At 44.8% G+C, this 15760-nt stretch overlaps 1 protein-coding gene across 2 annotated transcripts in view; it reads right to left on the reverse strand.

The window, feature by feature from the left end:
* Sufu (SUFU negative regulator of hedgehog signaling) overlaps nt 1–15760 on the reverse strand; it is a 92585-nt gene that overhangs the window by 61216 nt on the left and 15609 nt on the right. For both annotated transcript variants that reach the window (XM_052184520.1, XM_052184511.1), the window contains exon 3: nt 234–370. In XM_052184520.1, coding sequence (XP_052040480.1) covers nt 234–370 — 137 coding nt within the window. The remainder of the gene's footprint in view (nt 1–233; nt 371–15760) is intronic.

Consider the following 15760-nt stretch of genomic DNA (forward strand, 5'->3'; position numbering starts at 1 on the left):
TGTGTGCTTGAGGCCTGCAAACACACAGAGATAACCAGGCCACTGGGAACAGGAAACAGGTTAATGGTGACAGACAGAAACAAAGTCTCAGGGTACCAGGACACTGACATAATCTCTCTCTGCTAGAGTCCACCCACAACAGGACTCTATAGACATCACAATATACCTGCAAGTTCCCGAAGCCCGTCAAGCTGACGGTCCCAGGACAAGCACGCAGACCTCTGGGCTATTACCTGACTGGAAGACATATCGGGCTAGGCCCTGCATCAGCTCTGCTGGCCATGTTGGTGGGGCGGACTCCCCAGTTTCTCTCTTCAGACGAAATGTCAATTCAAAGCCAAATCCACTTGGTCCGTCTGTTCCTGTAAACCTGAAAGGAATGAATGTTTTCAGTTTAACTACCATAGGACAAAGTTCTGCAAAGTCTTTGTGTGGTGTCCCTACACGAAAATCACGAAAATGTAAAACAAACTCAATGGAAATCCCAGGGGGAAGAAGTCTCTCCAAAGCCCTCTTTACCCTCTGGTGAGCTGAGGGTGTATATGTATGATGTCAGCCCGGCCTAACTCCTACACTTTTTTTTTTTGAGTTATATCTTCCAGATTTTTGTGGTTCTAGATATTCTTTTTATATAATAGAGGAACCAATACTGAAAATCTCCCTTATTTTCCTCATTTACTCAAACCATTAGTTAGCACCCACTGAATGTGCTAAGGATATATATCCTGTGATCCAACAATACAGCAGTGTGCTCTGTGAAGACAGCCTTCTTCCAGCCTACTTCTGGGGATTCCGGGACTCCAGTGCACCAGGACTCTTGGATGCACTCACTGGCTTCCTGAATGAGCACTTGAGTCAGGTCCCAAGGCAGAATGAAATCCTGAGAGGGCCCTCTCATCCCAAGGTCATCGAACACCCCTCAGTCACTGGACCCCATAGCAGAACAGCAACAGAATGGGGAGAATTACAGTTTCTGTGGCCACACTCCTCAGGGTGACTGTAAGCATGAGATCTGAATGCCTGCCTTTTATATGTTAGGAAGCACTCAGGAGCCCTGAGTCCCAGGGAAGTCCCTGAAACAGATCACTGCTAGGCAGAGAAGCAATGTCATCCAAGAGCAGAACGTGGCTGGTAGGGTGCCATCCCTACTCAGGTGAGGGAGGTGTCCTGGGAGGAGTCCCCAAGAGCCCCACAAAGCTTGCCAAGATGAGAGGGGTGAGGAGCTGAAATACGTTCATCATGTAATTCTGAGTAATTATATCTTGTACAAACATGAACCGCAATGATTACACACATGTAAACTCCCAGCATACAAACACAAACCATAAGCTAAAATGACGGCTGATACCTTCCTCACACCCCTTGCACGCTGAAGACATGATGGCGGTTCGGCCCTAGACCCCCTTGCAGCATCCTTCCTGGTCATCACCCCCAGAGGCTGGATGGGGACTGGGTGGAAGGAAACCCCGAGCCTCAGGAGCTGCCACGAGTCCCAGCTCGGGCTCTGTGTGCTTGGGCATGCGCAGGGGGTACAGTTCCCTTCAACTGTCAGAAAGATGACTCTGAGAAGCTGCCTTTCTGGCTAAAGAGACATCTTTAGAAATCATCACAGTTACAGGAAATGTGTGTGGCTTTCTTATTTCTTTGGTTACCATGTGCGAAGCAGAATGTATTTAGAACTACACATGTGGATTTTTGAAGACAAGGCTACAAGTTGCTTAAAGTGATACCATTTACACTATTTGTTCCCTGATGAATTGCCAATGTTGAGGTCAAGTCCACACAGAGTCTGAGGCAACAGCTATGTACATCGAGGATGCCTCCCGGAGACCCCAGGTTTGGGAGACCCCAGATTTGGAAGAGTGTGAAAATCCAGAGTTATTAGAGATTGACTTTGCAACTCTGCAGAGAGGTAGGGGCATGGTAGTGCACAGCCTTTTGCCTTAGCACTGGAAAGGTAGAGAGAACTCAGTGGGCTCTAGGCGACCCAGAGCTGCACAACCCTGTCTCAAAAATCAACTAAACAAAACTCTACACAGAGAGATGGGTCACTAGGGCAAATGGAAGATCTCAAGCAGCCTCCAATTAGAGACAGCTTTGTAAAGTGCATTAGACGATTATTCCAGGGCTTTCATCTCAGGCCAAGGAAAATACATGATTTCTAACCACAAAAACTTGAGGAACAGACTTAAAGGAACATACACAGTATAGACCATACTGCACAGTGGAGAGAATCCACAGCACAGAAAGACAAGTCACTGAGTCATTTGCACCCACACCACATCGCTTCCCTGAAGAGAGCTGTGTGCACACACATGTATGACTGTGCACTCATGCGCACACATACATGTGCAGGCCATCTGTCTCCACATAGGGTGGTTTCTAAGCCAGCTCTGTGGTGGGCAAGCCAGCTCTTACTTGGCTGAGGAGGGACAGACCCCGACAGATGGTCTCCACCTGTGTTTGATTACCACACACGAGGCTGGCTGGACATAACCTCAACACTCCAAAACACGAGCCTGGAATGGCCAGCCTTAGGATAAACACATGACCTGGGCCTGTCAGATTTCTTTTTCAAAGCAGGCTGTCCAGGCAATAACAGCCAAGCAAGAAGACCACTCAGTGTTTAGAGTTCCCCGCAGGGGCTTGGCTTGGTCTGGAGCACTTCACACAAAGGCTACTCTGCCAAAGAGGGTCTGTCTGATCAGAGAATGGGGCCACTCCAGGGGAACAGCTGTCTTTCATATCGTCTAGGATGAAATATGAGAGCAAAGAGACATGTTCACCCTCACTCACCCTCTCACACACATGCCCCTCACCATCTCACATGTACTCATGTGCCCACACTACATACATATAAAAAAAATAAGCTTATAGAGTGAAAAAGAGTAACTCAATATTAATTATTGAAAAAGATTTCTTTTGGGAATTGTGGGTCAGTGTTTATAAAGTCTACAGTAGTGCATCATAATGTCCCGGGGCCTCGCAGACACTCACTAGACTCAGCCAGAGCAACCTCTAGTCCTGGATGCACAAGTGTCCTATACACGCATAATGTTTCTCCACTTTTTGTGGGCAAGATGTCTTCACTGTGTATGAATGCATGTGTATGGGGTGGCAGGGTGCACATGCCACAGCACAGATGGGGCTATCAAAGAACAATCTGCAGGGGCAGCTCTCTCCTCCTGTGTGGACCCAGGCCATCAGGCTCGCAAAATAGCCTCACCTCCCAAGGGCTGGGATTAAAGGTGTGCTCCACTATGCCTGGGAACCTTTCTCTTTGCCTTTTTTTTTTTAAATTTTTAATTTTTATTATATTCAACACAATATGTATTTTTATACCAATCATATAAAAATGATGAACATGTTATTAAATGAACATAAAAAGATAAAGTCTTTTTGTTTGTTTTGTTTTAAGCAGAGCTTAAAATCTTGACTCTTTCTGTGATACAAACCCAGAATAAGAACAATTTTTAGACATTGGAGTTCATTGTAATAAGGCTGTACTTCAATGTCCCTTACATCCCCAAAGGATTTTATCTCCATAGTTAGCTGAGCTAAGAGTTGACAGTTCTGCTGCACCAAGGAATGAATTGTAGGCACAATTATTTGGACACAGATTTCCTGCTATGGTCAAAGCTATTTGACTTGAGTGATTGTCATCATTCTCAGCCCACAGGGAACAGGTTACATTTATTTAAGAAATGGTGTGTGTGTATAAAGATGGTCTCTCCATGAAGTCATTCATCAACTGTTTCAATGAACAATGGTTCTGCTAGGAGGGTGGCACAGACATTAGTTGAGGGTAAGATTCTGGTTCTTTGGCTGTGATGATTCTGAAAAGCATTCATCCCAGAAAAAGAGTAACTTATAAGGCCATCTTCTTCAAAATTGATACAATAATTATAAATATCAAGCAAAACATTCAGTCTCACTCTTTGTTGTTCTCTTACAAAAGAATGAATTGTCTGTTTCTTTTGGCTGTATAAATATTTTTGAAATATGTAAGCTGTTCTGAAAACCATAGTATAGTGTAAAACCATCAAATAAACTAATCAAATAAACCATCAAATTCTACTAATAGGCTGAGATAAGAGAAGCATGATTTCAAGACCATTATATGGTATAAGGCAAGACACTTGTACCACATAATGTCACGTACAAATAAGCAGAAAGTGTATATGGATTGTACGATACTGGACATATCTCTCCAGTTACCAAATTAGAGAGACCACTGGATGACAGCCAACAAATTTCTAATTCCTCATATTTTTGAATTTCAATCGACTAGGATATGTTGGTAATATTAATTTTCATATTAAGAGATATTAAGGAAAAGTGATTGTTACTTCCTGTTATTTTTGTTGTTAGAGGTGGAATTATGTGTGGGTTTGTTGAAAGATTGCTTTCTTGCTTTTTCTAGGGTGTAGTTTCCGTCCTTGTGTTGGTGTTTTCCATCTATTATCCTTTGAAGGGCTGGATTTTTAGAAAGATACTGTGTAAGATGGGTGGTGGTGGCACACGCCTGTAATCCTAGCACTCTGGGAGGCAGAGGCAGGCAGATTTCTGAGTTAGAGGCCAGCCTGGTCTATAGAATGAGCTTCAGGACAGCCAGGGCTATATAGAGAAACTCTGTTTCGAAAAAACCAAATCCAAAAAAAAAAAAAAGAAAAAAAAAAAAAGAAAAAAAAACTGTGTAAATTTGGTTTCTCCATCTATGGTAATTGAGAGTTTTGCTGGGTATAGTAGTCTGGGCTGGCATTTGTGTTCTCTTAGGATCTATATGACATCAGTTCAGGATCTTCTAGCTTTCATAGCCTCTGGTGAGAAGTCTGGTGTAATTCTGATAGGCCTGCCTTTAAATGTTACTTGACCTTTTTCCCTTACTGCTTTTAATATTCTTTCTTTGTTTAGTTCATTTGGTGTTTTGATTATTATATGACAGGAGGAATTTCTTTTCTATTCCAGTCTATTTAGAGTTCTGTGGGTTTCTTGTATGTTCATGGGCATCTCTTTCTTTAGGTTAGGGAAGTTTCCTTCTATAATTTTGTTGAAGATATTTACTGACCCTTTAAGTTGGGAATCTTCACTCTTCTATACCTTGGTCTTCTCACTGTGTCTTGGATTTCCTGGATGTTTTGGGTTAGGAGCTTTTTGCTTTTTGTGTTTTCTTTGACTGTTGTGTCAATGTTTTCTATGGTATCTTCTGCACCTGAGATTCTCTCTTCTATCTCTTGTATTCTGTTGTTGATGCTTGCACCTATGATTCCTGATCTCTTTCCTAGGTTTTCAAGCTCCAGGGTTGTCTCACTTTGTGATTTCTTTATTGTTATTTGTTATTTGAGTTATTTGTGTCTTTCTTAAAGTCCTCTATCATCATCGTGAGAAGTGATTTTAGATCTGAATTTTGCTTTTCAAGTGTGTTGATGTATCCAGGATTTGCTATGGTGGGAGAATTGGGTTCTGATGATGCCAAGTAACCTTGGTTTCTGTTGCGTATGTTCTTGTGCTTGCCTCCCGCCATCTGGTTATACCTGCCCTTGCTAAGGAGCCTGGCCTTCCAGTGATCCTGGTAGTGTTAGAACTCCTCAGAGTCAAGGTGTCTCTGTGATCCTATGATGCTAAGATCCTGTGATGCTGAGATCCTGTGATCCTGAGATCCTGGGTGTGTCTGAGCTCCTGAGAGTCAAGCTGCCTCTAGGACCCTGAGATCCTGTGATCCTATGATCCTTGGCGTGTTAGAGCACCTGGGAGTTGGAGCTTCCTCTAGGTGTCGTGGGACAGGCTGCGGAATTTGTGCCCAAGGTCTGCTGGCAACCTTTTTCTAGGTTTTGATATACAACTATTGCAATGTTAACAACCATATATAGTATCTGGCATATTAACATGCTATACAGGCTTGTAACCAAGGAGTGACAGGCTGTGCCATATGCTGTCAGGTTATACGGTGTAGGTCTGTGTAAGTACACTATATGATAGCCATAAAACAACAGCAGAGCCCGGTGATACATTTGCTAGAACAAACTCCCATTAACCAATGTATGAGGTATATGCCTCATAATCATGTGATAAAATGAAAGACGTAAATGGGAGCAAATGAACCTCTATGCCCACCTATCAGATTAGCAAGCATTAACAAGTACAATGCTACACTTCGCTGGTGAGGTCACAAGAAAAAGAAATTTTCATAGGGCTGGTGGGAGCACAATTAGCACAACTATTAAGGAGGGGAATTTAGCAATACTTAACAAAACCACATCCATGTTTACTACCTCCAAAATTGTACCTTCAAACTACTACAAACTACCTAAAAGCTCATTTATATTAAGTGATTTAAAGAGTTATCTGCAGCTGTAAGAAAGAACATAGAAAGCAGGGACTTAGGAGTTGAAGGTCAGTCTTTTTTTTTTTTTAAGATTTACTTTAATTATGGATATGTATATGTGTATGCCTGTGTGCAGATATGTACACGAGTGCAGATGACCACAGAAGGGAGAGGTGTCAGATCTCCCTTGAGAAGGTTACAGACAGTTGTGAACCACACAAGCACAGGGGCTGGAACCAAATGTGACTCTTCTGGAAGGACAACAAACACATTTAACCACTGAGCAACCCTGCCCCTTAAGATTTTATCTTTAACTTTAATTAAATCTATGTAGACACATGAATGCAGGTGCCCATGGAGGTGAGAGGCATTAGATGCCCTGGAGCTGAAATTACAGTTAGCTGGGAAACAAATGCAGGTGCCCTGGGAAATCCGGGAGCACTCTTAGCCATGGAGCCACATCTCTAGTCCCTGAAGGTCATTCTGATCTTAGCAAGTTGGAGGCCGACCTAGGCCAGCTCCTTGAGACAACCATCTCAAAACAAAACAGAACAAAACCTCACCTGTACAGTAAGCCAACAAGACAGCACACCAACAGTCAGGACTAACTGGACTTTGTGGATGCTTAAAAAAACAAAGAAACTTACAAGGACAGGACATGACAGGGACAGGGTGCTGGGGCATGCAGGAAAGGAGCTGAAGGTGGAAATGATCCGGAAACATGGTTTACATGTATGAACTGTTGAAGAATAAATAAAGTATATTTTTCTCTTTTTTATTCATTTTACATCCCAATCACCAGCCCCTCCCCATCCTCCCCTCACACAGACCCTCCCCCCAGCCACTCTCCCATTTTCCTCTGAGAGAGTGGAGCCCTTCCCCTACCCCTCCCACCCTGGCACATCTAGTCTCTGCAGGGCTAGGCACATCCTCTCCCACTGAGGCCAGACAAGGCAGCCCAGCTAGGAAAATGTATTCCACAACAGCTGTGGGACAGCCCCACTCTAGTTGTTCAGGACCCACATGAAGACCAAGCTGCACATTTGCTACATATGTGCAAGGTCCTAGGTCCTGCCCATGTGTGTTCTTTGGTTGGTGGGTCAGTCTCTGAGAGCCCCAAAAGTCCTCTTTTCTTTTTTTAATAGCAGATCTGGAGAGAGCACAGTCCTTCTAGAGGACCTGGGTTCAGTTCCCAGCAACCACATGATAGTTCACAACCATCTGTAACTTCATTTCCAGGAGATCCATTGTGCTTTTTCCCAGCCTCAGAGGGCACCAGGCACACATATGCATTCATGCAGGCAAAACACTCACACATTAAGAAATATCAACCATAAATGAAGAAGTCTAATTTAAAAATTAAAAATAATAGTGCTTGTACTTTAACTGGTGAACAGAGAATGAAAGATAGGTAGAAAAGTGAATCCTCTTTGCAGCTCAGAACCCAGTCTAAGTCTTGATAACCAAGACACTCAATGTGATGATGATATTGATAATGAAGTTGGCTCTATGTAGAGCTTATAATGAAAAAAAAATCCAAACAAAGCTAAACTGATGCGATATTTTAAAAAATAACAACACTATTCATTTCTGTGGAAGCCACACAGGAAGGATAACCTGGGAAGGAGACAAGATGCCTACAACAGTGGTATGAATCAGATGGGAGGGGATAGAGGCAATAGAGTATTTTTTTTAACTTTTCTGTAGTTATAACTGTAGCCACACAAGTATCTTCACATATTCAAAATAAGCAGTTAGTGACTCTCACTGTTTGAAATGAACTCATAACTGCTCTAAAGAGAAGTCAACTAAGTCAGCTGTGGATACAATTTGTTGACCATGTATCTTCAGGAGAAAGACAGAAAGAACAGAAAACAAACATTAAGCTCTAGGGGGCTGGTTTATTGTTACATTAGTATAAGTTAGTAATTCTGAAACAACTCGAGTGTTAATATATTGAGGGTAAGGAAAGTCGGATTCCTCTCTGTCAAAGAAGTAAAAAACTGGTACTCAGGGCTGGAGAGATGGCTCAGAGGTTAAGAGCACTTGACTGCTCTTCCTGAGGTCTTGAGTTCAATTTCCAGCAACCACATGGTGGCTCACAAACATCTGTAATGGGATCTGATGCCCTCTTCTGGTCTGACTGAGGACAGTGATGGTGTACTCACATGCATAAAATAAATAAAAGCTTAAAAAAAAAATAAAAAAGCTGGATAAGGGCTGGAGAGATGGCTCAGTAATTAAAAGCACTTCTTATTCTTTCTGAGGACCCAGATTCAGTCCCCAGCACCCAAATGGTGGCTTACAACCATCTGTGACTCCAGTTCCAGAGGAACTCTTCTGACCTTTGCAGGTGCCAGGCGTGCACAAAGCACATTTACATAAATGAATACACATAATTTTTTTAAATATTGAAAAAAAGAAAAAGGTAGGCTGGTGAGACGGCCAGGCAATCAGGAACACATGCTCTGCACTCAGGAGACCATGGTTCGGAGCACCCACATGACAGACCTAATGACAGACCTCCCGAGGAACAGTTTTGGAAGGGAAGCATCTATCTTATCAAGTCCACCATACAGTGAGACTTTGTCTAGGAAAACAAACCAAACTTCTAGGAAGCTACTTAATTCACGTGTAATACACAGAGCCAAATGCTTCAAACAACACCTGAACACAGCAAGAAAAGAGAAGTGCTGGCTCTTGCTCACAGGCCAGCTACTAGTTCTGCAAACTCACCATAAGGGAGCGATCCTGGAAAAATGCTTCTGGCATACACATAGTCAGTAGTATTTATCAAACAAAACAAAAAATTAGGAAAAACTCCTGCTGTTCTATAAGTAGGGCTTACAGAAGGCCCAGTGCTTCACTAGGACCCCAGGACGAAAGGCCAGAACTGGCAGGAAGCAGACTGGCCTGTGAGCACTGAGAGGAGCTCTCTGCGCCATCACCTGAGGGCCAGGAGCCAGATGACATGCACACCCCATACCAGAACCTCTACTGTCACCGTCAGGTAAAGGGTAAAGGGTGCCTCATCAAGTCAAACAGCCATGAAGTCAGAACTCTTCTGCATGGCTAGTGGCAATGCAGTTGCTGTAGAAAACATGATGGCTGTTTTCAAAAAATGAAAGAGAATCATGCAATGAGCCAGTAATCCTACCTCTAGGTAGCTATGCAAAGGCCTGAAAATAGGGCCTTGAACACCCTGTGGACAGCAGCAGCATTCGCCACAGTGCTAAAGGGTTCACAGACAGCACAGGTAACCTTAGAGCCTACTGCCAGGCAAGGAGGTGGGAAAGTGCAGATATGAAATGGTCAACTGGTATCTGTCCTTCAGAAAGGGAGAAGCAGGGTGCAGAGCATATTCCTGACGTCCCAGCACTTGGCCAGTGGAAGGAGGAGAGACACTGTGGCCTTTGCGGCCAGCCTGGGTTGTATGAAACTCTGTCTCAAACACAAGCACACACAGATTCTTACCCATACGACATGGGTGAAAGAATCATCATGCTAAGTGAAATAAGCCGACACATGGAGCAGCCCACATGCATCAGCTTAGACTCTGACAACTAGAGCAGTCAGAGTCAGAGAGCAGAACCCTGGTTTCCAGGTGTGGGAGACATGAAGAGTGAGAAACTATCATTTGGAGAGGATCTAGTTTCAACTGGGAAAATTAAAAAGTTCTAGAAACTGAAAGTGTAATGGCCATACACTAATGAAAAACTTAATTTCACTAAACTATACCTAAACATTTTGGCAATGGTGATTTCCAGATCATGAATATTTTACCATAAATGAATGGGCATTAAAAAAACAAACAAACCATGAAACAAGGCCAGGTGGTGCATACACCTTTTATCCCAGCACTTGGCAGGAGTGGGGGTAGGGGGTGGGGAGAGGGGGCAGAGACAGGCAGATCCCTGAATTCCAGGTCAGGCTAGTCTACAGAGAGTTCTGGACTACTCAGAAAAAAACCTGGCTTGGGAAACAAAACAAAACAACAATAAAAACCATGATGCAAAAGCTAATAAAAAATTATCAAAACTCCCTGTGACTGGATACAATGTGTCACCTCACTGTTAGCTACTAAGAGTCACACTAAATAGATAAATACATACACAAATACAATAACTGATTAAAAATAAATAGCTGCTGGTGCAAACCTTTAATCTCAGCACTTGGGAGGCAGAGGCAAGTGGAGTTCTGTGAGTTCCAGGCTAGCCTTGTCTACATAGTGAGTTCCAAGACAGCCAGGGATGTTACACAGAAAAAAGCTAATGGCTGAGATAGAATGGCAAGTCTGCCAGGAACAAGAAAGAAGCTGGGCAGCGAGGAGAACATAGCCCAACAGGTTCACAGCAACTTCCTTGACCCAGGGATGCTGCAGGGTAGACTGTAAAGCCACTCGACCCCAGGATCCCAGTTCAAGGCTGGATAAGGGAAGAAACAGGACAAGCACAGGTGCGGAGACTGATGAGCTGACGCCAGCTCCAGCTCCACCACCTTCTCATGACCCTCAGGCAAATGCCATGTGCCCCAGGCCCTCATCCGCACACGGATAAGGACATTCTGCACACAGTGATGGGCCTTCAACCTCAGGCACGAGGACGCCTTCGGCCTCTCTTCTCAGAGCCGGCTGAAAGGCCCCTGTCCCACCGTCTCACACCTCCAGTGTGTGAGGGACTCTGGCTTTGTAGACACAGTCCTTCAAGAACCACTGGCCAGTTTCTGCTTGTTGTGCCTCATTTCCTGAGACGTCTGGATTCCTACTGTCCTCTGAGTGACAGCAGCACGGTGGTGAAATTCCGTAAATAATTACTGAATAACCAGAAGCAGAGGGGACATTCTCATTTCGAATCATTCAGAATTATGATAACATCATTAGCCATTTGGAAACAGTGTTTGGTAACAATAGTATTATACTGGATAGTAAAACTTAGCAAAAAAAAAAAAAAAAACCTAAAATTTTTTGAGATATGTTTATATGTCAATATTCTTCCATAATTAAGACTTCTTTAAAACTCTGAGTTATATTAAACTGCTTTCTATAACCTTTATAAAAAGAGGGATGAAAGCCAGTATGATGCCATGAACTTATAATTTTAGGATTTAGGGAAGTGAAGGCAGGAAGATCAGCAGCTTTGAGGTTCCCTTCAGCTAGCAAATTCAAGGCTAGCCTGGGCTATGTGAGAACCTGTCTCAATAAGAGAAAATTTACAAAGGGTGTTGTGTTGAATGGCAGAGAGGGGTCAGGGAGGAAAAAAAAAAACCATCATCCTAAGGCCAGAGGCTGACCCTGCAGATGGTCCTGGGTGGGAGAAAGAACTGAGGCGGGATCACAGCGCATGCTCGCTCTAGAGCTGAGCGCTAACAGAGTTTCACACACTCGCTTCCTGCTACGCCCTGTCCAGTCCGAATCATGGAATCTATCTGTCACTGGTGTAGCCCTTTTCTGAGATGCTGCCAGAAGCCAAGGATCACATTCCCACAGCACTCCTCAGGCTTAAAAACAGTAGTTCCCAGCACAGATCTGGCTAAGAACCCAGGCGGACAAAGCCTCCTGTTCCCAATACTTAGCAGCTTAACTGCCCTGGCTTCAGGGAGCAAAGAGCTTCTCAGCCAAGACATGGAACTTAAAATAAAAGCCAGGAGCAGCAGTCTTCCTGGAGAGCAGTGGGGCTCAGTCGACCACCCCAGCCCCCATGCAAAGGTCTGCTCGAGCCTGTTCCCTCTGTTTTCAGCCACCTCCAGGGGGCAGGCAGGCAGACCTGGGCCAATGATGGCAAACTACAGTGCCATTTGGGAAGTGTGCCTCTCACACAGGTGCATAGCTCCAGGCTTGCTGACCTAAGAGCCAGAAGGCCTGCCCAGGGGCCTTTTGTCCACCCACTATCTCCCAAGACTTTGAACAGTCAGGTGCCTCAAGACACCTGAAGCAGGTAATTCAAGACAATCTTCTCAGCATCTCAGCTCCCCAAGGGCAAGGCTGTTCTTTGTGTGCGCATGGGGCAGGTACAGCATGTCAAGGTTGAGTATCTGTGTGGTTGACACTCCCATGGTTTCAGAGATGACCAGACCTTGACATTAAACAACAAACAAGCAACATCAGTGTCACGAGCTTTCCTCTTACTGTCAGAGCTGGGTGCAAATACCTTTCTGATGCTACCTTGGGGGGGGGGCTCTTATAGCCATCAGTCACCTTGGGTCTGTGGCTCTCACACTCAGGCAGAGCCCGCCTCCAGGAAAGTGTCCCTGAGGCCCTGTGTTCCCCATCACCCATGAATGCACTGCCAGTCCTTTTCCAAAATGAAACTTTATTTTAATTCAGTTTTTTAGACTTTAATATTTTCTGTGTGCATGTATACACACATACCATGTGTGTATCTGGTACTGGAGGTCATCAGAAGGAACTGGAGTTATAAATGCTTGTCTTGACTGTCACATTCTTTTTGAAGTTTTTATTTATACTTTATGTATACAGGGGTGTTTTGCCTGAATGTATGTATGTGTACCAGGTACATGCCTAGTACTCAAGGAGGCCAGAAGAGGGTCTTGAACTGGAGTTCCAGGAGGTTTTCTGAAGGACCACTGGATGTTGGGAACCAGCTAAGTACTCGTAACCACCGAGCTATCTCTCCAGTGCCAACAACATTTCTCACACTGCCTGCGGACTGCATGCCCGTCCTGTCCCACACTGGCCTTCCTTCTGTACCTAGAAGGCCTCAAGGTCCCTCCTGCTTCGACTTTCACATAGCTGGATGGTTAGGGCTATAAGCACCAAGCACCCACTGCAGAACAGTATGATCAGTGTCCCTGGAGTTATACAACACGACAGTCTTGGCACTAAAGCCTCATACGAACCAATTTAAAACTTCATACAAAACAATACCAGTCCCTATGAAATGAACCCTCTCCCTCTCTTAATCTCACCTTGATCTCAGGTACTCTTTTTTTTTTTTTTTTAAGATTTATTTATAGCCGGGCATGGTGGCGCACGCCTGTAATCCCAGCACTCTGGGAGGCAGAGGCAGGTGGATTTCTGAGTTCGAGGCCAGCCTGGTCTACAGAGTGAGTTCCAGGACAGCCAGGGCTATACAGAGAAACCCTGTCTCGATAAAACCAAATCAAAAAAAAAAAAAAAGATTTATTTATTTATTATATGTAAGTACACTGTAGCCATTTTCAGACACTCCAGAAGAGGGCATCATATCTCAGTACGGATGGTTGTGAGCCACCATGTGGTTGCTGAGATTTGAACTCAGGACCTTCAGAAAAGCAGTCAGTGCTCTTAACCGCTGAGCCATCTCTCCAGTCCCTAATCTCAGGTACTCTTGATTAACACTTGATTCCCCAACTCTATTTTCAACCTGGCACCTGGACTTTTTAAAACTACCAATACAAAAAAAAAAAAAAAAAAAAAAAAAAAAAACCAAAAAACTACCAATACATTTTCATTTGTCTTTCCCTAAAATTTAAGCCTCAGGGAAGCAGAAATCCTGCCTTGCACTGCAGGGCACTCCAGCACTGAGTGGGGCACAGACCTCTCACTAGTGCGCCCTGGGAATTTGAGGAAGATGAAGAGCCTCCCAGGCTATGTGCAGCACTTGGTTCTTCACTCAAGCCAGTTAGGCTCCACCCACATTCCACACCACTCCCAGAGGAAGGCTTGATGTGGCCCTGGCAGAGTCTAATCTCCAGAGTGGGGGCCTGAATGGAAGAAATGCCCTCACCTGAGCTCAGAGCTCAGACTTTGTGCTGAGGCACACTGTCCTTCCCTCTAAAGCTAAGACCTCTAAAGCTAAGAGCCCTTCTGCAAGAACCAGACCCGTGGAGCAAAAACTGCCTCCAACTGACTCATTTAGCACATACTGGAGTCATCAGGAAAACATCAATGCATAAAGTAGATAAATACAGATTTTATATACATGTGTGTGTGTGTGTGTGTGTGTGTGTGTGTGTGTGTATTCAAGGCCAGTCTGGTCTACACAGTGAGACACAATCTCGAAAGAGAAAAAGAAAGGAGGGAGGAAAGGAGGGGGAAGAAGAGAGGTAAGAAAGGAAAGAGGCAGTCAGAGAAGACCTAAGGCTGCGGGAGTCAGGGATGAGACTACTATAGGCAGAGCTCTCCAGGTTTGCACAGACAAGTGCAGAGGCCTTGAGATAGGAGAGAGAGCAGAGCAGAGTGAGGAAGTGCAAGAGAGGCAGAGGCAGAGGTAGAGGTGCTGGACCCTGAAGGCTACGTATGGCCATGGCTTTCCTCAAGTGAGCAGAGACATGACCGCGTGACATGCTATGCATATTGTCTCTGGTCAAAGACCTAGCACAAAACTAACAGGCCCACATCACCAACATTTCTAGAAATCTCTAACTCCAAAGGCTCAGCTGCTGCCTTCCTGCTGGTCTTTTCTCTATGTAAAGCCCCTGGTTACAGGAATGAAAAATGTCCAGACAGGGTGGGATCCAGCATCTGCAGCCTGATCTTGGAAAGGCTGGAGCAGGAGCCTGGGCGCGCCAGAATGTCGCCTATCAATTGTCACCAAGCATTTCTCTGTCTACTAGCCAAGCCTTCAGAGGTGTGTAGGAGTCCTATCTGCAGCCAGCACAAAGTGGAGCCAGCCAGCTGGATGAGGCCTGAACACAGAGGCAGACCCCCTTCTCCAGAAGCTCTGACATTTCACAGCCATGACCCCTAAGCTCTGACCTCTCACGCTGGAAGGCAGGGCTCCCAGCAGCACAGGGTATCACATGAAAGCCAGTTCTGGAAATCATGAACAGGTCTTTGAGTGGTCTTTCTGAGGCAAGGCTGAGTCTATGAGCAGGGTCTGTGACCCCTAAACAACAGGAATAGGAAAAGAAGGACCTTTGAGGGTTACATTGGAAGTCTAGAGCCCAGCGTGCTCCACTTTCTAGGAAGCTGTTATGAACCCAAGTCCTCCCTGTCAAATGGCCAACTGGCCTTGCCTCAAATCTAGGCTGACCACATTTCTAAGCCTCTGGATTCCTTCTCTACAAGGCCAAGGCATGAACTCTACAAGAAGAGACAGTCAGGCGCCATGAGGACCTAAGGCTCTGAAGTGGTATCAAGTCTACCTCCTACAAAGAGACTTCAGCCAAAAGACAGGCATTAAATAGCAGGATTGTCTGTTGTTCATTATCACAAGCCTCAGGCCCAGAACCTGTCCAGCAATGACTATACAGTGAAGAAATGCCTAGCCCTCCAAAGACATCTCCAGGATGTCAGCCTGTGGATGTCAATCAGTAGGGCTGCCAACCCAGCACCTGGTAGACCTGTGTCAAAAAGGACAGGGGGTCATCCTTTCTTCTTGGCCCAAACACCAAGGATCACATCACTTGACTTTCTGTGTACCATAAAACGTCTAACAAGTCTGGCCTAGAATGGAGCTGATTTATTTCAGCAGCTAGACTTACCCACCATGGCAT

This window comes from Apodemus sylvaticus, chromosome 1, assembly GCF_947179515.1.
Source record: "Apodemus sylvaticus chromosome 1, mApoSyl1.1, whole genome shotgun sequence".
Lineage (NCBI taxonomy): Eukaryota > Metazoa > Chordata > Mammalia > Rodentia > Muridae > Apodemus > Apodemus sylvaticus.